The 24,776-nt window shown below is 36.7% G+C and overlaps 1 protein-coding gene across 1 annotated transcript in view; it reads left to right on the forward strand.

Annotated features, from left to right (window-relative positions):
* SIMC1 (SUMO-interacting motifs containing 1) overlaps positions 1 to 24,776 on the forward strand; it is an 84,967-nt gene that overhangs the window by 46,906 nt on the left and 13,285 nt on the right. Inside the window, exons 7-9 of the mRNA XM_012659475.1 lie at positions 9,844 to 9,998; positions 15,042 to 15,194; positions 17,041 to 17,169. Coding sequence (XP_012514929.1) covers positions 9,844 to 9,998; positions 15,042 to 15,194; positions 17,041 to 17,169 — 437 coding nt within the window. The remainder of the gene's footprint in view (positions 1 to 9,843; positions 9,999 to 15,041; positions 15,195 to 17,040; positions 17,170 to 24,776) is intronic.

Below are 24,776 nucleotides of genomic sequence, written 5' to 3' on the forward strand. Positions count from 1 at the left end.
TGAAAATACATCTCCATACCCTATTTCTTAGGAAGTTAGCTGAGGGAGTGCATCAAAGGAATGAGGGAGTAATCAAAAAATAGGGAGGCATGGGATCCAGGGAATACCAGATTTAATCCAGGAGAGTATTGAAGAGAAGTCCCAAGATTACAATGAATAACAGACCTAGGAAGCAATCAGTCCAGATTGGAGTGAAAGAACAGAAGGCCTTGAGTAAGAATGATCTGAGAGACATCAGCAAGATGGTGAACTAGGAAGCTCCAGACCCTCGTTACCCCATGGAGACACTGAATTAACAATATACGGACCAGAATATCTGTGAGAACGCTAGAGATGAGTTAAGGAGATACAGTGCCCAAGCCAATGCATAACCAAGAAAGTGCTCTATTAAAAGTGGTAGGAAAGTTTATGACATTTATTGCTTAACCAAGTCCCTCCCCCTACACAGCATAGCATGACACAACCAAGAACAAACCTCCCACGCCCCAGCTCCTCACTTGGGACAGAAATAAAAGAATGGACCATGTGTCCAATGTGCTAGCTTGTCTGGGGGCTGCCTGAGAGACTGGCTTCTGTCTTGCCAGACTTGGAGCACTGATGGGAACAGTGGCATAGTTTGGAAACTGCTGAAAACGGGTGAACGCTGCAACATGTTAGAACTGCAAAGAGTCTGCAGTTTCATAGGCAAATAGCAAGGGGAGCAACAGATTAGATTGTGGGTTCCTTAAAAGAAACAGGGACAAGCCACTTGGGGAATTAAGACAGTTAAAAGTACGTTCACAAGTCCAAAGCAAACATATCACCAGAAAAGTCTGAGGTCCAGAACCTCTAGCCAGGCAGATTGGTGAAGGTCTTCCCCTGCACAAACCTACTCTGTAAAGACTGGGAAAGGTGATTATTTTATCAAGTGCCTAAATCTCAACAAATGATCACATGGCATGCAAAAACAAACAAAAAACCCAGAAAACTTGGCCCAATTAAAAAAATAAAGCTCCAGAAACCAACCCAAAAGAAACAAAAACAAAAACAAATAAAACTCCAAAAACAAAACCCAAATGATCTTACAGATCTCAGACCTTCCTGACAAAGAATTTAAAACAACTGTGTTAAAGATAGTCAAGGAGCTAAAAGAGAACACAGACAACTAAAATGGAACCATGAAAATGATGCATGAACAAGACGAGAATTTTTTTTGAAAAAAGATAGCAACTATAAGAAAGACCAAACAGAAATTCTAGAACTGAAAAAAATACAATAAATGAATTGAAAAATTCATTAGGAAGTTTAACAGAAGACTTAATCAGGCCAAAGAAAAATTCAGTGAATTTCAAGATAGATCATTTGAAATCATTGAGATACAGGAGCAAAAAGTAAAAAAATTGAAGAAAGCCTAAGGAACTTATAGGACCCCATCAAGCAAACTAATATACACTTTATGGGAGTCCCAGAAGGAGAAGAGCAAGAGAAAGAGAGAAAAGGGCAGAGAGTTTATTTGAGGAAATAATGGCCAAAAACTTCCCGAATCTGAGGAAAGAAATCGACATACAAATTAATGAAGCTCAATAACTCCAACTAGGATAAACTCAAAGAAACTCACACCAAGACATGTTATAATCCTCAAAATCAAAGACAGGGCTAGGTACATTGGCTCATGCCTGTAATCCCAGCACTTTGGGAGGCCAGAGCAGGAGGATCACTTGAGGCCAGGAGTTTGACACCAGCCTGGGCAACATAAACAGATCCCATCTCTACAAAAAAAAATTTTAAAAATTGAAAACAGAGAATCTTAAAAGCAGCAAGAGAAAAATAACTTATACAAGGGGGTTTCTATAAGAATATCAGTGGATTCTCAGCAGAAGCTTTGCAGAACGAATGGAAGGGAGTGGGATGATATATTCACAATGATGAAAGAAAAAAGCAATTAGCCAAGAATACCCTATCCCGCAATTGAAGTTAAGTTGTTATCAGGTTAACTATGTTGTTAAACTTTAAGATATTTAATTGCAGTGGTACCCTTAATTAAAATGTCTATAGCTTATACACGAAATGAGAAAGAAATCAAAGCATGTTACCACACACAAAAAAAATCAATGAAATACAGAGGAAGGCAGTAAAAAAGGAAAGGAGAGACAAAAAAGCTATAAGACATGCAGAAAACAATTAAAATGGCAATAATAACTCCTTTCTTATCAGTAATTATTTTAAATGTAAATAGATTAAACTTCCCAATCAAAAACCAAATTGAATGGAGTAAAAACCAGAATCCAACTATATGCCATCTACAAGAGACTCAAGAATTATTATACATATGCTGGAAGTGAAAGGATGAGAAAAGATATTCCTTGCAAATGATAACCAAAAGAGAGCAGGAGTGGCTATACTAATATAAGACAAAAAGACTTTAAGTCAAAAGCTTACAGGAGACAAAGAAGAACATTGTGTAATGATAAAAGAGTCAATTTATTGAAAAAGTATAACAATTATAAAAATGTGTATTAAACGTGTATTAAACCCCCTAAATATATGAAGCAAACATTGACAGTTGAAAGGAGAAATAGACAGCAACACAACAATAGTGGATTTCAATACCCTATTTTCAATAATGAATAAAACAACCAGACAGAAGATCAATAAGGGAATAGAGAACTCAAACAATACTCTATAGGCCACTTGAACATAGACATATACAGAACATTTCACCCAACAACAGCAGAACGTGAATTCTTAAGTATACATGGAACTTTCTCCAGAAAGACCACATGTTGGGCAAAAGAACAAGACTTAGAAGATATAAAAAGATTGATGTTATACCAAGTATCTATTCCAATCACAATGGAATGAAACTAGAAATCAATAGCAGAATAATAACTGGAAAATCCACAGATGTGTGGAAACTAAACAAGACACTCATAACCAATGGGTCAGAGAAGAAATCACGTGGGAAATTAAAAAATACCTTGAGACAAATGAAAATGGAAATACAAAACTTACAGATACAGCAAAAGCAGTGTTAAGAGGGAAGTTATAGGTATAAATGCTTACATTTAAAAAGGAAGAAACATCTCAAACCAACAGCCTAACTTTGTACCTCAAGAAAGTGGAAAAAGAAGAAATTGAACCCAAAGTTAGCAGAGGGAAGAAATAGTAAAGATTACAGCAGAGATAAATAGAGAATAGAAAAAAACAATAGGAAAAAATGAACAAAACTAAGAGTCGGGTTTTTGAAAAGATCAACAAAATTGGCAAACCCTTAGCTAGATTAACTAAGAAAAAAGAGAGATGATTCAAATTACTAAAATCAGAAAGAGAGGATATTATAGCTGATGCCACAGAAATAAAAAGGATTATAAGAGAATACTATGAACAATTGTGCACCAATAAATTGGATAACCTAGAATAAATGGATTAATTCCTAGAAACACACAACCTACCATGATCGCCTTATGAAGAAATAGAAAATCTGAGCAGACCAATAACTGGTAAGGAAATTGAATCAGTAATCAAAAACTCCTAAGAAGAAAAAGCCAGGTCCAGATGGCTTCACTGGAGAATTCTAACAAACATTTAAAGAATTAATATCAGTCCTTCTCAAACTTTTCTAAACAATTGAAGAGAAGGAAACATGCCTTAGCTCATTCTATGAGGCCAGTATTACCCTGATAACAAAAGCAAACAAAGAAACTGTAAGAAAAATACAGACCAATATACCTGATAAATATTGATGTAGAAATCCTCAAAAAAATACTAACGGAATTCAATAGCACATGAAAGGGATGTCCCTTGTTATTCATAGGAAACTGGTTTCAGGACCTCCCTTAGATACTAAAATTCACAGGTATTCAAGTCCCTTTTATAAAATGACATAGTATTTGCATATAACCTATGAATATTCCCTTGTATACTTTAAATCATCTCTAGATTACTTATAATACCTAATAAAATGTAAATGCTATGTAAATAATTGTTATACTGCATTGTTTAGGGAATAATGATAAAGAAAAAAGTCTGTAAAGATGTAAATATTTTTTCTAATATTTTCTAATCATAATTGGTTGAATCCATCGATGTGAAACCTGCAGATACTGAGGGCCTACTGTACACCATGAACAAGTGAGATTTATTCCTGAAATGCAAAGATGGTTCAACATACAAAAATCAGTATAATATGCCACATTAACAGAATGAAGGACAAAAACCACATGATTATCTCATTTGATGCAGAAAACACATTTGACAAAATTCCACACCCTTCCATGATAAAAACACCAAAACTAGAAATAGAAGAAAACCACCTTGATATAATAAAGGCCATATATGAAAAGCCCACAGCTAACATCATACTCAGTGGAGAAAGACTGAAAGCTTTTCCTCTAAGATCAGGAACAAGATAAACATGCCTGCTCTCACCACTTCTATTCAACATGGTATTGGGAGACCTATACAGAGCAATTAGGTAAGAAAAAACAATAATAATAAAAGGCATCTATGATCATATATGTAGATAAGAAAATCCAAAAATTCCACAAAAATACTAGTAAATGAACTAATGAGCAAATTAAGCAAAGTGGCAGGATAAAGAATCAACTCACAAAACTCAGTTGCATTATTGTAAACAATGAAAAATTTGAAAAGGAACTTAAGAAAACAGTTTGATTTACAATATCACCAAAAAGAATAAAATACTTAGGAATAAACCTAACTGAGGAAGTAAAAGACGTGTACAACTTAAAACTACAAAACATTGTTAAAAGAAATTAGATGCCAATAAATGGTAAAACATCCCATATTCATGGGATGAGAGACTTATGTTGTTAAGACGTCAACACTACCCAAAGTGATCTACAGATCTAACACAATCCCTATCAAAATCCTCATGGCATTTTTTACAGAAATAGAAAAATCTATCCCAAAATTCATATTGAATCCCAAGGGAAACCAACTTTCCATCTTACAAAAGTTGATGTCTTGCAAGGGACACCAAATAGCCAAAACAATCTTGGGAAAAAAAGAACAAAGTTGGAATTCTCATACTTCTTGACTGTAAAATATATTATAAAGCTACAGTAATCAAAATAATGTGAAACAACCATAAAGGTAGAAATATAGACATATGAAATAGAATAGAGAGCCCAGAAATAAATATTTGCATATATGGTAAAGCGATCTTCAATAAGGGTACCAAGGTCAATCAATGGCGAAAATATGGTCTCTGCAGTGGTATTGGGAAAACTGGATATCCCCATGCAAAAGAATGAGGTTGGACCCTTATCTCACACCATATACAAAATTTAACTCAAAATGGATTAAAGACCTGAATATAAGACCCAAACCTAGTAAACTCAGAAGAAAGCATGAGGGAAAGCTTCATGACATTGGATTTAGCCTTGATTTCTTAAATATGACACCAAAAGCACAGGCAATGAAAACAAAAATAGACAAATGGTACTACATCAAACTTTGAAACTTCTATGCATCAATAGAGTGAAACAATAAAAATAAAAAATAGAAAAATAGAGTAAAACAATCAAGAGTGAAAAGGCAACCTATGGAACAGGAGAAAATATTTGTAAACCATATATCTGATAAGGGTTAATATCCAGAATATATAAGGAACTCCTAAAACTCAACAACAAATAACCCAATTTATAAAAGGGCAGAGGACTTGTATAGATATTTCTCCAAATATGATATACAAATGGCCAATAAACATCTGAAAAGATACTCAAATCAAAACCGCAATGCAGGCTGGGGGCAGTGGCTCACTCCTGTAATCCTAGCACTCTGGAGGCCAAGGCAGGTGGATTGCTTGAGTTCAGGAGTTCGAGACTAGCCTGAGCAAGAAAGAGACCCTGTCTCTACAAAAATAAAACCAGAAAAATTAGCCAGGTGTCGTGGTACACGTCTGTAGTCCCAGCTATTCTGGAGGCTGAGATAAGAGGATCACTTGAGCCCAGAAGTTTGAGGTTACAGTGAGCTATGATGACACTAGTGCATGCTAGCCTGGGTGACAAAGTGAGACCTCACCTCAAAAAAAAAAAAAAACAAAAACAGAAAATAAATGTTGCCAAGGATATGGAGAAATTGGAACCCTGTGCACTCTTGATGGGAATGTCAAGTATTAATAGTATAACTGCTATGAAAAACAATGTGGCAGTTCCTCAGTAGAATTACCATATGATCCAACAATCCCACTTCTGGGTATATATGCAAACAAACTGAAAGGAACGTCTCAAAAGATATTTACATACCCTTGTTCATAGCAGCATTATTCACAACAGCCAAGAAGTAGAAGCAACCCATATATCTGTAGTCAGATGAATGGATTAACAAAATATGGTATATTCATGCAATGGAATATTAATTCTGTGTTAAAAAGGAAAGAAATCCAGGCTGGGCGCGGTGGCTCACGCCTGTAATCCTAGCTCTCTGGGAGGCCGAGGCGGGTGGATCGCTCAAGGTCAGGAGTTCGAGACCAGCCTGAGCAAGAGCGAGACCCCGTCTCTACTAAAAAATAGAAATGATCTGGACAACTAAAAATATATAGAGAGAAAAAATTAGCCGGGCATGGTGGCGCATGCCTGTAGTCCCAGCTACTCGGGAGGCTGAGGCAGAAGGATCACTTGAGCCCAGGAGTTTGAGGTTGCTGTGAGCTAGGATGACGCCACCACACTCACTCTAGCCCAGGCAACAAAGCGAGAGTCTGTCTCAAAAAAAAAAGAAGGAAAGAAATCCTGTCACATGCTACAACATGGATGACCCTGTAGAATACTATGCTAAGTGAAATGTGCCAGTTCTCTAAGGGACAAATATGTGATTCTTCTTATATGAGGTATCAAAAGTAGTTAAATTCATAGAAACAGAAAGTAGAATGGTGGTTACCAGGCACTGGAAGGAGTAAGAAATGGGAAGTTGTTGGTCAGTGGATATAGGGTTTCAGTTTTGCAAGATGAAAAGTTCAGATCTTTTGCATGATTATGAATATACAAACTTAACACTACTGAACTGTACACTTAAAAAGTGGTTCAGATGGTAAATTAACTGTTATATGTTTTTTACCATAATTTGAAACAATTTTTTAAAGAAAAAAAACAGCAAACATTGGCAAGAATGTCTCATACATTGCTGGTAGGAAACAGTAAAGTTAAACATAAATTTGTCATTTAACCTATCTATTCCACTTCTAGATATAGACCCAAGAAAAATGAAAACACATGTCAGCCAAAGACTTGCATGTGAATGTTCATAGCAGCATTATTCATAATAGCCAAAAAGTGAAAATAACTCAAATGTTCCTCAACTGGTAAATGAATAAACAAAATGGAATTCTATTCAATAATAAAAAGGAGTGAGCTGTTGATACATGCTGTCACATGGAGAAACCTCAGAAAACATTAAGCTAAGTGAAAGAAACCACACACAAAGCATCACATATTATATAATTCTATTTATATGAAATGTCCAGAAAAAGCAAATCTAGAGAGACAATAGATGAGTAGTTGCCTTGGGCTTGGGGTTGAAAAGGGAATTAAACTGTAAATGGGCATGAGGGATCTTTTTGGGGTGATGAAAATGTTCTAAAAATAGATTATGGTGATGTTTGCACAACTCAGTTTACTACAAATCATTGAAGGGTACATTTAAAATGGTTGAATTTTATGGTATGTCAATAAAGTTGTTTAAAAAAAATTTTTTTTAACTATCCACCATTCTTGAGGAGTTAAAAGAAGTATGTTATGATAGCAGTCAATAAAGGGAGGGAAAAAAAGAAACTGTAGGAAAAAAAAACTTCACAAAAAGGAATGATTTTCTTAGTGTACTATATAGATTTCCAGTATAGTAAATAATTTTAACATAGTCCTGATACTGTAAGCACTAGTTATAACATTTAGAATCAATTTACATACAAAGCATAGGAGACCATTTTATTAGCCATGACAATGTAAAATGAAAAGTGTAGAAGATACAGGTTGAGAGTTGAAAAGGGATAGGATCTCTAACAATAATAGGGCTGTTACAACATTCTTATCTTCCCAAATGGGGAGTCAAGAGATACTGTCTGTAGATGGTGGAGATACAGTTATTTTGGGAAGAGAAGAGCTGTGGATTTGGCCTAAGTGAGTTAAATCCTTATCTAGCATAGCAGAAACCAACAGGTAATGTCTACAGTTGATAAATCAAGAAATAGCAATAAAAGCCTATTTCTTTAGAAATGTTTAGAGTGACTTTTAGAAGAATGTGTTAAAAATTATTCCCTCTAGGGTACTGGTGAAGACAAGTGGTAGAGAGTGTTGTCAGTAGAAGATTTTCATAGCAAGTCTAACACAAGTATCATACTTGATTTTTTTTTACAAAATATCAATTATTAAGAATTAGAGAAAAATACACATGTTCAGAAGACAAAGATATCTTAGTGTCACCTCCCCCCCAAAAAAGAAAGAAATGATGTGTGCTTAGAATGGTTATATGTTTCCTACTGACTGAACCATATCTTGGTCCATGAGTTTATGTTCCCAGAAAACATACCTACCCCCTGGAGTTTGAAAGTTCCCAAAATAGTCCAGAAACAGTTTGGTGCCTTCCTATTCTGTGAAGTTTCAAAGCCTGAGCTCCTGAGCTCCTAGCGCTTGTCTTCTAGTAAAGGAAACCAACAAATTGTGTATGCCTGCCAGCTATGTGACAGGTAAAGTCTGCCTTTGGTAAGGTCAGAATTATCCCCATGAGACTCAGAAGAGTTAAGTAAGAGAAATTAAATAAGGGATAGAGCTAGATTTAAAACAAACAACTGCCGGACGCAGTGGCTCACGCCTGTAATCCTAGCACTCTGGAAGGCCAAGGCGGGAGGATCGCTCGAGGTCAGGAGTTCGAGACCAGCTCTGAGCAAGAGTGAGACCCCGTCTCTACTAAAAATAGAAAGAAATTAGCTGGATAACTAAAAATATATAGAAAAAATTAGCCAGGCATGGTGGCTCATGCCTGTAGTCCCAGCTACTCAGGAGGCTGAGACAGAAGGATTGCTTGAGCCCAGGAGTTTGAGGTTGCAGTGAGCTAGGCTGACACCATGGCACTCTAGCCTGGGCAGCAGAGCGAGACTCTGTCTCCAAAAAAAAAAAACAACAACAACAAAAATGCATAAGATCTGTGTTCCACCAAAGGCCATGCTCTTTACCTGTGTCAGTTAGGATCGTTTCACCTGTAACAGAATACCCAGCTCAGATTTGCCTCAACAATAAGGACACGTGTCAGCTCACATTACTGGAAGCTCAGCAATGAGGTGGATATCATGGTTGTTTGATCCAGCAGCTCATCAGAGTCATTAAAGAACCAACTTCTCTCTCTGTTCTGCTATCTAAGTTTTGGGTTTATCCTAAGGTTTATAGGTTCATTGAGAGAGACTGACTTCCCTTGGCTGTCTCTAGATCAAAAGGTCTATAATCCTAGAGACTCCAGCAGACTTCTGGTTGCATCTTAGCTGTTAGGAAATTCTAATTATCTGCACTTCTGGTTGCATCTTAGCTGTTAGGAAGTTCTAATTATCTGCAGATGCCTAATCTTTTGAGTAAGTAAATTATTTTTAATCCTTAGAAACCAAAAATAAAAAATGGTTTCTCAGAACTTATAGGATATCATTCTTTTAGCAGTTGCCCTATTTGTCCTCTTTTGTAATGACTTAGACTACCTGCTCTCTCCCAGGAGCCTCTATTTTAGGTACAGACACATTTGTTGACTCATGGACTTAGTTCTCTTGGACCTAGTCCTTCTCTTGGACTTAGTATTTAAGAGTGCCTGATGCTTACTGTCATCCAGGAGATTGAAAAGACTGACTTCTTATTCATTTTCCCACAGGGACAGACTCTGCCTGGGCGAGTCCTTTTTCTGCGTTATGTAGTACAGACCCTTGAAGATGACTTCCAGCAGATCCTGAGGAGGCAACGACAGCACCTGCAGCAATCCATTGCAAACACTGTGCTGTCTTGTGACAAGCAGCCCCACAATGTCAGGTAACCAGCCACCTGAGCCCTGGGATGACAAGAGGTAGTAGGTATAGGTGGGCAGCTGCTGAAGGCTAGAGAATATCAGGTGGACAAGGTTTTCTAGTCACTAGATAGTATAACAAGGATAATTATTAAAACTACAGATAATTTAAAAAGAAACCCTCTCTGCACCAACAATATGGCAGGTACCATAGCTTGAGTGATTTTTTCTTTTAATGCCATTGACTTCCTTTGGTCTATTTAAGTATTGTCCAAACAACCTTGTGAGATCTAAGGGGGAAACTCGTGTAAAACTTTTGTGGCTTTTATTAATGTAGATTTATTTCCATCTCCTTGATGAACTCAGTGTAAATCTCATTTGTCACTACTAGTTTATGAAAAGTAATATTATGGCAGTAGATCATGTGGCTGACAGTAAGGTACAATAGATAGTAAGCATGTGTTCTTTTTTCCTAGAATTAGGGTCAAAGTTTCTGGAAGCTTCAGAGTGTGGAACTACTATATGCTTATACCAAGGGAGTGGAGAATGATTTCTAGGATGAGGATCTCAGGCTGAAATTTTTCTCTTGGGTCTACACATGGTCCCCAACTCAAAAATGTTTGACTTAAAATTGTTCGATTTTATAATGGTGTGAAAGCAATATGCATTCAGTAGAAACCGTACATCAGGTACCCATGCAACCATTCTGTCTTTCACTTTCAGTGCAGTATTCAATGAATTACATGAAATAGTCAACAAAAAGTCAACACTTTATTATCAAATAGGCTTTGTATTAGATGATTTTGCCCAACCGTAGGCTATTGTACGTATTTTGAGCACATTTAAGGTAGGCTAGGCTAAGCTATGGTGTTCAGTAGGTTAGGTGTATTAAATGTATTTTCAACTTACGATGGGTTTATCAGGATATAACCCCATTGTAAGTTGAGGAACCTCTAAACACCCTCGCTTTTTTGGAAATGGTTCTCACTAGAATAGTGTACCAGCATCTCTTTGTTTAGAGCAGTCTTGAAACTCTTCCACTCTTATTTACTTTCCCATATGTCCTTATCTATTTTTTGAGAGTATTTTTCACAGGCCAGTGTGAGATATTGACATTTATAACTCTTCGATTAAAAAAGGCAGAAGTTCCATTATGTTTGGGGCATTGGTCAGCTTTTGCCCCATTGGTTTGCATGCCCATATCCATTTTCCTATATGTGGCATTTTACCTAAAGTTTAAATGTTAATAATTATAGGAGTAGAAAAATCAGTAAGTAGAGAATCTACAAAGAACACAGGACAGTTGGTTTTAAAGTGAAAAATAGTAATTTAAATAATGAGAGCGATTCTATCTACCATTATGCTTTTTGAGCTTGGCTTTAGAGTGAGTGGCAGATGGGAAACATGACCCACCGTTCTCTTAGTTGCTTTCATTTTCATCCCTCGTGGTATGAGCCTCTCACTGTACAGAGTGATTCTTAGGTTTAAAGATAGGCATGGAGAGAGTGTATTTATAGCCTCTAAATGTAAGCCAGGTCCTCTGTTTTGTGCTCAATCAATGAAAAAAATCATTTGTTCTAGCTGTAGGGAAAATGAACTATCTTTGATTCATTAAGAGATGAATAATAGATTGAAGTGGTGATTACATGGATGTATGCATATACTTACCTAAACTCATCAAACAAAACCTTGGAAATTTATTGTATGTAAATTATACATGAAAGAGGATTTTTTAAAAAAAGGATTCTAAGTCAGTCTCTATATGACCCCCTCTTAAGGGATTTTCTTTTCTTTATTTCATTTTTAACTATACATACAAAGAGTAAACTAGTTCTACACGATTTAAGAAATAGACTTGTCTCCAGGTCCCCTCACCTGCATTTCACTCTCCCAACTCTTTAATTGATTCTTTTGATACTCACCTCCATATGGTAAAATAACATATGTGTGTTTCTACTTCTTGATTTCCATTGTTAGCCATTATCTACTGACTTCCTGCGTGAAAGATTAGGAGTTAGCTCATTTTCCTCCCCACCTCCCCGCATCACACACACACACACATTTCCCAGCTCCTGTACCATTAATACAGTTATATCCTTTTTTATTAAGAGACAGTCATTCTGTCACCCAGGCACAATGACAGCTAACTGTAAATCCACCTCCTAGGCTCAAGTTTTCCTGCCGCCTCAGCCCGTAGCTGGGACTACAGGCATGCGCCACCACACCCAGCTGATTTTGCAGTGTTGCCCAGGCTGGTCTTGAACTCCTGGCATCAAGCAGTCCTCCTGCCTTGGCCTCCCAAAGTGGTGGGATTATAGGCATGAGCCACTGTGCCCAGCCCATAATTTTTTTTAAATCAATATTCAAAGTTTCTATTACTTTGACTATGTAGACTACTAGAATTTAGCCAAGTACTATGATTACTTTTCCTTTATTCATACCTTTTTGTTTTCCCTAGAGTTAATAATTGTCCTATTTTTAGTTTTCTTTCTTTCTTTGTGCAAATCAGAAGTCAACCCCAAATTCTGTCCTCTTCCAGTCTTCTTCATTGTAAATGTGAGAGTTCCCTTTACCTCTTTCCACTGTTGGATGACTTACTTGTCCTATGTCTTTCTCTTTCTTGGTTTTTACTCCCTTGTGTTAAGGAATCAGTCTCTACTAGCTTTCTAAGAAAGGTGTACAGGAAGCAACGTTTTTGAGATCTTGAAATAACTTTTCTACAGAACATTGAAGGAAATCTTCCATTGTCTTCTAGCTCCCAGAATTGCTGTAAAGATGTCAGAAGCTATTTTGATTACGTATTCTTTAAATGTGCCCTGGTTTTTTCCTCTGGAAGTTGGCAAAGCTCTCTTTTTGACCAGTGGACTTGTTGAAGGTCTATATTCATCCATTGTGTTGGGCTTTCAGTAGGCCATTTCAGTCTGGGAAAATATCCTTCATATCTCTTTGTATCTGGTAAATAGGGTTTTTCATTTTTGTTGTTGTGTTTCTAATTTCCAAGAGCTCTTTTATTTTTTTTCTGTGTTCCTTATTGAAATTAATAAGTAGTATTCTGTTCTTGTTTTCTTGTTTCCTGGATCTATATCATCTCATATCTTTGATGATTTTCATTTTTGTTTTCTAATTCTCTGCATAATATCTGTTTCCCCATGTTGCTTTTTTTTTTTTTTTTTTTTTTTTTTGCTATTTTGTTCTCTATCTCTTATGTTTGAAGTTTTCCATAGATGTTTGGTAAACCTTGGTGTAGTCTATCCATGTATAAATGTGAGAGACTCAAAAGAAGCTCTGAGGACATGGGAGGACTTGTCATTTCTGTACTTCCCTATAGGTAGAACTAGATTTCCATTTCTTTTTTTTTTTCTCTAGAGATAGGGTCTCAGGGTATTGTCCAGGCTGGTCTCAAACTCCTGGGCTCAACCAATCCTCCCACCTCAGCCTCCCAAAGTGCTGGGAGTGTCTTCAGGTCTTTCCTCTTGGGACTGGTTGGGTTTTCCAGAGAAGACTTCTAATCTCCTACATGAGAGATAGAGACTGAAACTTCAGGTTTTTAGAAGATAAGTGTGGGAAGACTGCAAGCATTCAGCATGCGTATGTTCGTTAAGTGTCCCTGTTTGCCCTGGTGCCGTTGCCTCCAGGCTGTGCCTTATATCCCAGTCCAGAGACCCTTTGTTTTACCTCTTCACAGAATTGACCTGTAGTCTGAAGAGTTGGGGAAGAAGACCCAGGGGTCTGAAAATTTCTTAAACAGCTTTCAAGCCATCCTATTTATTTTAACTTACACTCCTTCACCCTCACTTCAGAGAAGCCTAGTGCTCCCACTTGCTGTTGGCTTAGGATCAGCTTCCTCAATTCTGCTAAGTCAATTAAAATTTATCTCTTTACCAAAGTCATAGACTTGGATTAAACATCATTCTTAAAACATGACACACTTGATTTATTTGCTTAGTTATTTAGTTACCTTTAATTCTGTAATCAGCATCTCTTAACCTACCCCCAAATCAAAGACTAGGAGCTTGACAATTACCCACCTCTAACCACACACCATCCCCCATCTCCCACCTTTGCCCCTCCCTGTGCCCAAAATAATCTCCATCCTGCATGTTCGTCATTTCATTTCTTTCCTTTCTTTTTTCCTTAAAAATGTTTTGAAAATATTTCTTTCCTTTCTATGTATTTTTATTGTACATACATGTGTTCCTATAAAGTATATATTTTAATTTTAGTTTCTTTTATCTTTATATTAAAAGACATCATGTTGTATGTAATCTATTGAGAACTTTATTTTTCACTTAATATTTTATAGTACTAAGATTTGTGCATATTGTTGCCTGTCATAGCATTTTCATTTTGACTGCTATGTAATATTCTATTTTGTGAGTATACTCATTTGCCTTCTACCTTCTAAGATTTCACTGCTGTTGTCTCCTCTCCTCCCCTTCCTTATAGATATTTTTTTAAAAGTGTTTACTGGAATATTAGTGAGGTTTTAGGAGGGAACAAAATTAGATATGTGTATTCAATCCACCATTTTTACCTGGGTTACCTAAGTGATCATCAAAAGTAATTTTGACTATATGAGATGTTCTTACCTTACCAACTTTTAGAGACTAAGCCCTGTATAAAGTATGACTCCACTACACATACTCTAAACCTTAGTTATTAGAATTAACAGATGATACCTAGTAATAGAGAGCCAGCAAGGACTTCTGTGGTCATGTAGTCCAACCTTCCACCTGGCCAGGAAGTCACAGATAGTGTTCTTTGACCTTGGAGTTACCTTTCAATAATTATAACTGAAAGAAGAATGTTGATGTTTTAGTTATCTTTTTAGCCTTACTGTAATTAAATGTGGGATTTCATTAGATTTAAATATTAAAAATAACCTAAGGACCCCCTTTGTTGCCTTTAGGGAAATCTAGGGATCTGGGAGCTCAGATTAAGGCTGTAGTCCAGAACATCATAAATACAACAGAAGTTTAAACCTCTTCTTTTATTTTTTTTTTTTTTTTTTTTCCCCCTCCCCAGGAAAAAGAATAAACCTTTTCCTTCTTACCCTTTTTCAACTGCAGGGATGTTATCAAGTGGCTGGTCAAAGCAGTGACTGCAGATGGATTAACTCAGCCCCCAAATGGGAATCAAACCTCTTCAGGAACAGGAGTCTTGAAAGCCAGCAGTAGCCACCCTTCTTTCCAGCCTAACCTGACAAAGAACACCAATCAGCTGTAAGGGGGCAAACAGAGGTTGTCTTTCCAGGGTTATTGGGATTTAGTGTTTTAGAGAGCAGCACCACTCCCTAAGAGTTGCTTCCCTCAAATTAACAAGATCTTGTAACATAGGCTGATTCTCATTAAAGACTTAGTTTAACTAAATGCTACATTCTAATTCCAAAGTAGACCAAAAGCAGGTGCTTTCACCCCTAGATGAACAGGACTGCACAAAGTGAGTACAAAGTCACAAAGCAGAAGTGAAAAAGCTAAAGGACACTGCACTTCCTTTCCCGAATTCTAAGAGACAATAAAGGGTTATAGCTACTCACCACTTGAGGTAGCCACTGACATAGAGGAGTGGTGGGTAGCAGTGTTCCAGCAACCTCAAGTGCTTAAGGACCTGTGTTTATCTCCCCTAGTCCTGGCAGGAAAACAGCAGTTCAACCTGCAGGTTCCAACAGGTCAGGGTAGATCTCATTGCCTCAGACTGCACTGGAAAGAGATTCATGGCATTTCTTTTATGAAGTTAAATGTGGTCTTGGCTTTTTTTGAGAAATGCCAGGATTTTAGAGGCTGGGGCTGCCCTTGTACAAGTGACCTAGTTAGTATTCCATGCCAATCATATATATTGTTAAAAACCAGTCACACTTGACATTTCAAATATAGCATTTGTGCCTAAATTCAGTGTTATATTATAATCTGGTTGTACCTACCTAATTTATAAAGCCTACAGATTTCAACTAATTTAGGAGACAATATTTTATCTTAAGGGGGAATGTTTTTGAACAATGAAGCATTTTCTTGGAGAAGGCCCGAAAGTGAGGTTATCTCAGAGGTACCATATACAAACCAAAGAGGGAGGCAGATACTGTTCCTTCAATGGAAGCTAATCTCATAATAATAATCATAATAAATTTTTTATAAGTAAATATTAGCAGAAATAACAATAGGCCCCCTAAAAGTCAATTTTATCATGATCTTATCAAAAACAGTAATAAGTGCTACCATTTATCATTAAGGAGTGCCTATCTGCCAGATATTTTACACATCACTCACAACTTTATGAAATACATGATATTCTTCCCCTGTTTTATAGATGAGAACACTTAGACTCAGAGTTAGTAACTTGTCTAAGGTTGAACAGCTTATCATTGTAGAGCCAGAATCTGATGCCCAAGACCCTAGTCTGGTCCACCCATTGTCACTGGCTGCAGATTTTCTAAAAACAAAGCCCTTCCTTCCATCACAGATAATACATGTTAGAAAAGGCTGATAACAGGCCAGCCTTCCCTTTCTGAGGGGTTTCCCAGTTTCCTACACCAGGAATGGCCATATCAGGCTGGGTCTCTCCCACAGTAGGCTAAAGAGAAGGTCAGGTTCCACCAGCAGAAGTTCTGAGACTGAACTTAGAAACTATTGTAAAGGAAACAGTAACAAAAAAAAAACTATATGGCAAATACATATTTTCTCCTGTATCAAAGAAATTGAAATAATTTTTAGTCACTCTGGAGCTGTTTCATCATCTGTAAAACAGGGAAGTTATAGTTCAGATGATCCTTAAAGTTCTCTAGATCCTTAAGATTGTGAATTTTTGAATTTAAAAGCAGCTTGCTTTTGCAGCTCAACCCCAGGTTCTGAGAGGTTCAGATAGTATGATCTGGCAAAAGGGATTCAGGTAGGTGAAATTGCTAAATGAAAGCATGCTGATGGCTTGAGTAGTTCTCCCTGACCTTGTGTGTGCTTTATAAGATCCTTTAGTAGTCTTTATTCTTGATGTACACTGGTGGGGACCTCCTCCTAGCCACAGGGTGGCTCCTCGCCAGACCCTCCCACTCATCTGTGTCCTATGTTCTGGACCCAGGATTGTGTGCCAGCTTCAGAGGATGCTATCCATAGCCGTGGAGGTAGACAGGACCCCCACCTGCAGCTCCAATAAGATTGCTGAGATGATGTTTGGATTTGTGCTGGACATTCCTGAGAGGAGTCAGAGGTGAGTCTTCATTTTGGGCGGGGGGCGGGGAACTTTTAGGAAGTCATTTTTCTTAAATTAACTTTTCTATCTGTCCTGCTTGCTGGTAACAGAATTTCACAAGAGAAAATTACAAGCCAAAAAAAAAAGAAAATTTCTAACTAGTTAAAATAGGAAAAAAACAGTAATGGGATTGTTCCTGTCTCTTTGACTTTTTGAAGGAAGGAGGTTCTCAACTAATTGTTACTATTTGCAACTAAGGCATAATTTCTTGGGAAGAGGCAGGATACCCCAAATGGAGCATAAATTTCCCTACCTTACTTACTCATCCTTCAAGATTCAGCTGTTAAGCACTACCACCTTCTCTGATCTTCATCCGTAGGGCCTGGCGTAAGTGTTCGCTGAATGCTTGGTAGGTGAATGAAATAGACATGTCCAATATTAGGGGAAGGAGAGGTGACCCATTGAAGACAAATGGACCTGTAGAATGAGCCCAGATAGTAAGAATAAGGAATCCAGTTTCTCTAAGCATAAATTAGTAATGTATTTTATTAGGAGGAGATAAAGAAATAGAGTTTTTGGCTAGGACCAATGATTCCTTCCTTGAACCAATAATTTTAAAATCCAGAGGAAGAAAAATAAATTGGAATGAAAATGAAGTCATGAACAATTGCTGGTAAGGTGAATAACTATGAGAAAGCTATTGTAGAGTGGTGACACTTGGGAAATTATGGTGTATACTTGTCTTTAGTGCACCTCCACTAGCTAAATGCTTGCTTCCCATCCATGTCTGTAAGCTCTCAGCTGGCAACCAAGACTACTCTTGTGCAGCTCTGGTTTCTTCTATTATAAGAAAATGGCATACCACAGAGTACTGTAATAGGACTTAATTAAAATGCCCTGCTAAAATTAAGACAAACGTTTACTAAGTTCCTACAATGTGTCAACCATTGTCGCATTAATTATATCATTTATTTTCATGAAACCTTATAATGTTATCCCATTTAACAAACAAGGAAAATACTCAAAGAGGTGAAGTTAACTAACTAGCCCAAGGTTGTACAGCTACTCAGATTCAGAATTCAAATTTAAATCTGGGGCTACTTAATCCCAAATTCAGTATTCAAAGGAAGCAATATGAAAGTGGATGTGGTGGCTCACACCTATAATCCTAGCACTTTGGGAAGGTGAGGTAAGAGGATTGCTTGAGGCTAGGAGTTCAAGACCAGCCTGAGCAAGAGTGACACCCTGTCTCTACAAAAAATAGAAAACTTTGCCAGCCAGGTGTGGTGGCACATGCCTGTAGTCCCAGCTATTTGGGAGGCTGAGGCAGGAGGATCACTTGAGCCCAGAAGTTTGAGATTGCAGTGAGCTATGATGACACCACTGAACTCTACCCTGGGTGACAGTGAGACCATCTCAAGAAGAAGAAAAAAAAGACTGCAAAGAAGGCAGTATGTTGCAGTGGTTAGACAGAAGAAAGTACATATAAATGCCATGCTTTCTATAATACATTGTCAGAAGTATTTCATTGGGTCCAACTCCCATACCTTTCATTCATGTAGGCCCAAATTCTAAGGAATGAGTAACTAAGTATCATTCGTTGAGTCTTGACAAATGCATACACTTGCTCATCCTGTCATTTTCCAATGGCTTATTGATAGTATATAGAAACCCTGCAACCTTGATAAATTTACTTAATTCTAGTAGGATTTTTTAATGGTTTCCTTAATATTTTCTATATATAAAATCATGTTGTCTACAAATAAAGAGAGTTTAACATCTGCCTTCCCAATCTATATGCCTTTTGCTCTTTTCTTGCCTTATTGCATGGGCTAGTACTTCCAGTAAAATGTTGGAGAAATGGTAAGAGCAGATATTGTTGCCTCATTCCTAATCTTAGGGGGAAAATATTCAGTCTTTCACCATTAAGTGTGATATTAGCTGTAGATGTTTCATAGGTGCCCTTTGTCAGATTGAGGAAGCTTCCTTCGATTTCTAGTTTGAGTGTTTGTATGAAGAACAGTATTGAAATTTGTCAAATTATATTTTTCTGCATCTATAGAGATAATCATAATTTTTCTCCTTTATTCTGTTGATGTGGTGACTTACATTGATTAATTTCCTAATGTTCAACCAACCTTGTATTCCTGGAATAAAAACCTACTTGGTTATGATGTATCCTCTTTATATATTGATTGATTCAAGTTACTAATATTGTATGAAGGGTTTTTGCATCTATGTTGACAAAGAATAGTGATCTGTAATTTTATTTTCCTATAATGTTTAATGGTTTCTATAATGTTTCTTCACTCACATTTAAAGAAAAGTAAATTAAAACTATACAGAGGTACAATTTTTCACCTATCTAAATAGTGAAAAATTTAAAGAACAATAATACACTCCATTAGTGAGGCTATGAGAAAATAGGTACCCATACAATGCTGATGGCAATGCAAAAATGGTACAAGCCTTATGGAGAGGAATTTTACAGTATCTAACAAAAATAAAAGCACATTTACCTCTTGACCCAGCAGTCCCACTTCTAGGAATCCCCTGAACTCATATTTCTAATAATATGGAAATATATATGCACAAGGATATTCACTACAGCATTGTTTGTAATTGAAAAATATTGGAAACACCCAAATGCCCATACATAGGACAGCGGTGATTATCTATGTACATCTATACAATGGAGTATTATGCAGCTATAAAAAGATAAAAAATAAGAAAATTTCTATGAACTGAATTGTAAGATGTATTATTTTAAAAAAGCAAAATACAAAGAGTATATGTAGTAAATAAACATTTTTTATAAGAAAGAAGGAGAAATCTAAAAATATACATGATTCTGATCAATTGTGAAAGAAGAAACAAAATTAAGGTAAGCCACAGCCTAATAAAACTGGTTACACACTGAGGGTGGGTGGGAATGGGAGAAAGGAGAAAAGATATTGACTGGGCTGGGCTGATGAATACTTCCCTGAGTATACATACTTTTTGTGCAGTTAAAACTTTTAAGCTTTTTAGAGCCATTTAATGTTTTACACACTCAAAAAGACAATCAACAAGGAAGTTTGGGGAGAGGGGGTGCCTAAAATGGAGTGCAAATAGAAACAAATGATCTTAACTGGACTTTAAATGAATGGAATAGTAGAGAGCCGGCCAGCGGTGGTGCAAGACTGTAGTCCCAGCTACTCAGGAGACTGAGGGGGAGGATCACTTGAGCCCAGGAGTTCAAGGCCAGCCTGGGCAACATAGTGAGACCCCCATCTCTAAAAAAAATTTATAAATAAGTAAATAAATAGATAAATAAATAAAATGGAGGCAGGGGTGGAGGGATAAGCCCAAGTAACTTTTTAAAACTTTTTATTTTTAAATAATTATAGGTTCAGATGAAGTTGCAAAAACTATTAATATTAGAAAGAGGTACTGTGTGTCCTTCACTCTGTTTTCCCCTCAGTGATTACATCATTCATAGCTGTAGTACAATATCACAAACAGGAAATTAACATTGGTACAATCCAAGGCTTTATTCACATTCCACCCATTTTACATGCACTCATTTGTGTGTAGCTGTTTGTGATTTTATCACATGTAGATTTGTGTAACCATCACTGCAGTCAAGATACAGAACTGGGTTGGGCGCAGTGGCTCACACCTGTAATCCCAGCACTTTGGGAGGCCAACATAGGAGGATTGCTTAAGCCCAGGAGTTTGAGACCAGCCTGAGCAACATAGCGTGACTGCTTCTATCCAAAAAATTTAAAAGTTAGCTGGGCACAGTGGTGCATACTTGTAGTCCCAGCTACTCCAGAGGCTGAGACAGGAGGATCACTTGAGCACAGGAATTTGAGTTGCAGTGATGACACCACTGCACTCCAGCCTGGGCAACAGAGCAAGACGTTGTTTCAAATTAAAAAAGATACAAAACTGTCCCATCACCACGAGGATCCCTCGTGCTACCCTTTTATGGCCACAACCATCCATCCTCCCCAAGCCCTGGCAACCACTAATGCATTCTCCATCTTTGTCCAAGTAACTTAAAGCACAATATTTAGACTAAATGCCCTCATGGTAAAGACAAAATGTAAATAAATATTGGACTCTCATTACTAGTCTTTTTTTCGCAGAGGTATGGATTAACAATTCAAAAACTATCTTATGTATATTCTAGGATTAAACAAATAAATGTATTGTAGATAATGAGAGCCAAGTTTCTCACTGTCAGAGAAGAAAGTTGCACATATGAAAAGGGGAAAGGGTAGAAGGAACTCTTGGTGCTGGATTGGAGTTGGAGGTATCACTATGAACTTGTGGTTTCTAATAAATATGGATAGATATAGGAATAAATGTAGATGTGTGAGGGTCTATTTATACACGTGTGTGTGCGTGTGTTCATACCTCCCCCCACTAAAACAGCGTAGAAGCAGTTATCCCTAAGTAGCAGTGAGCACACCTCATGCCCAGATCTTTGTTTCTAAATTCCTGTTTGCACTAAAAGGAACCAAAGTTCCTTGAAGAAATGGCTGATTCCAGACCTGAGGTAGATAAAGTACAAGACAAGCCTAGAACATTTTGTGCCAGAAAGTAAGGACATGTTCAAAGACTATTCAGAGCATGTCAAAAGACACAGGAATCAGATTAAAGGGGCTTTTACTGACAAAATCTGGGAAAATTTGAGCTCCAATATGAATACTGACAGGAAAGGATTATAATCTGTTGAATAAAATAGGAATCTATGATTGCAATACTGATAGGAAGGAAGAGAAGGGACCCTCTTCTTTACAGTAGAAAGCTAACTAATAATGTTAGAAGAAATGATGAATTACGAAAAAAGGCTGTTTGACAACTATCATAATAATAATTCAGACGTGAATGAATACTGAAATGGTGAAAATTTGTGGAGTCACAAGATATTTGCAGAGCCTCAAAGTATATTCCCACAAGATACTCATTTATTACCAAGAGGAAAATAGCAACTTTACAATTAAGACATTACTTTGATAAAGTCCAAAGTTAACAGCAACAATAGGATAAATTGGCATCATGTGCCTCTTGATATGATGCATTGAGAATAGTAAAACACTTTTGCAGTACAGCCAAAAATGCATAACCTTTATCTGTTTGTGGGAAAATATCAGACAAATCTCAAATGAAAGACGTTCCTTGAAAAAATTGGCCTGTGCTTTTCAAAAATGTCAGTGTCGTGAAAGACTAAACAAGATTGAGGAACTGTTCCAAATTAAAGGACTTTAAAAAACAGACAACTAAATGCAACTTGTGATCTGGGATTTTTTTTTGCCATAAATAACATTATTAGGAAAATAAAAATCTGATTAAGGCCTGTCGATAATATACTACTATGTGTTAATGTTAATTTCCTGATTTTGATCATCATACTTGGTCATCTAAGAGAATGTCCTTGTTTTCAGGAATTGTACCCTGAAGCATTTAAGGATGACTGGGGCATTATGTTTGCAACTTACTCTCAGTTCAGGGAGAAAAAATAAAAAGACACATAGGGATTAAAAAGATGTGGTAAATGTTAACATTTGAGGAATCTGGGTGAAGGTATTAAGGCATATGGAAAATCTTTGTACTATTCTTACAATTTTTCTGCACGTTTGAAATTGGCGATCCAAAAAGTTAGGAGAAAAAAAATGTATTATAAACAGTCTATAGTTGGGATTCACTTCTTTAGTCAGCTGACAATCCCTGTTTTAATGGGAGTATTCATTCCATTTACATATAATTTAATTATTGAGTTTACACCCATCATCTTGCTATTACATTTGTTTCCTGTTTATCCTGTTTGTTCTTTGTTCATTGTTTCCTCCTTCTCTGGCTCCTGTTTGATTAATTGAGTATTTTCTATTCCATTTCTCTCTCATGTTGGCTTTGAGCTCTTTTTTTAGATTAAAATTTTATTTAGACATAATTTTAGAGTCACATGCAATTGTACGGAATAATGCAGAAACATCCCATGTACTCTTTACCGAATTTCCCCCAATGGTAACATATTACAAAACTAATACAATATCACAACCGGGATATTGAGATTGATATAAGCCAAGATACAGAACATTTCTGTCACTTCAAGGATTGCTCATATTGCCCTTTTATAGCCACACATACATACCTCCCACCCTTACCCCAGCAACCACTAATCTGTTCTGCATTTATACAATTTTATCATTTCAGTAACATTATATAAATGGAGTCATACAGTATCTAACCTTTTGGGATTGGCCTTTTTCTCTCAGCATAATTCTCTGGAGATTCATCCAGGTTGTGTGTATTAATAGTTTATTCCTTTTTATTGCTCAGTAGTATTCCATGGTGTGAGTGTACCACAGTTTTGTTTTTTTAAAACATTTATCCATTGAAGGATATCTGTTATTTTACGGTTTGGAGATACTATGAATAAATCTTCTATAAACACTCATGTACAATTTTTTGTAGAACATAAGTCTCTATTTCTCTGGAATAAATGTCCAGGAGTACAATGTCTATGGCATTATGGTTTCATGTTTAATTTTTTAAGAAACTGCTAAACTGTTTCCCCAAGTGGCCATACCATTTTACATTCCCACCAGCAGTGTATGAGTGATCTAGTTTCTCTACATCCTGACCAGCATTTGGCATTGTCACTTTTTTTTATTTTAGCCATTCTAATAGATGTGTACAGATGTCTCATTATGGTTTTCATTTTTATTTCTCTAATGGCTAATGATGATATTGAACATTGCTATCATGTGCTTAATTGTCATCTGTGTAACTTCTTTAATGATAAAGTTCTTTTTCCAAGTTCTAAATGGGTTGTTTGCTTCTTATTGTTGAGTTGAGAGTCTTTATATATTCTAGATACTAGTCATTTGTCAGACCTGCGGTTTGCAAATATTTCCTCTGATTCTGTAGTTTGTCTTTTCATCCTCCTAACATGATTTCTTACAGAGCAAAATTTTTGACGAAATCCAGCTTACCAGTTTTTCCTTTTATGGATCATGCTTTTTTGCCAAAGAGTCCTTGGGATTTTCTACATAGACCATCGTGTCATCTGCAAATAGGGATGGTTTTATTTCTTCCTTTCCAATCTGTATGTCTTTTATTTCCTTCTCTTGCTTTTTTGTGCTGGCTAGAACTTTCAGAACTCTGTTGACTAGCAGTGGTAAAAGTAGACATATTTGCTTTGTTCATGATCTACAGGAAAAGGAGGATTCAATCCATTAATTATTTATTGATTAATATATCAGCTGACCATTAATTATCTTGCTAACTGTAAGTTTTTTGTAGATGTTCATTAACAAGTTGAAGAAGTTTCCTTCTATTCCTAGTTTTCTGAGAGCTTCCATCATGAATAGGTATTGAATTTTATCAAATGCTTTCCCTGAAAATTTTTTTTAATGGTTGTTCTTAGAATTAATATATAGCCTTAACTTACTACAGTTTGCCTCTAATTAATATTGTCCTACTTAACACATAAGAATTTTACTGGCCAGGTGCGGTGGCTCACGCCTGTAATCCTAGCACTCTGGGAGGCTGAGGTGGGAGGATCACTTGAGCTCAGGAGTTCAAGACCAGCCTGAGCAAAAGCAAGACCCCATCTCTACTAAAAATAGAAA

This window comes from Propithecus coquereli, unplaced genomic scaffold (assembly GCF_000956105.1).
Source record: "Propithecus coquereli isolate 6110/MARCELLA unplaced genomic scaffold, Pcoq_1.0 Scaffold619, whole genome shotgun sequence".
NCBI classification, from domain to species: domain Eukaryota; kingdom Metazoa; phylum Chordata; class Mammalia; order Primates; family Indriidae; genus Propithecus; species Propithecus coquereli.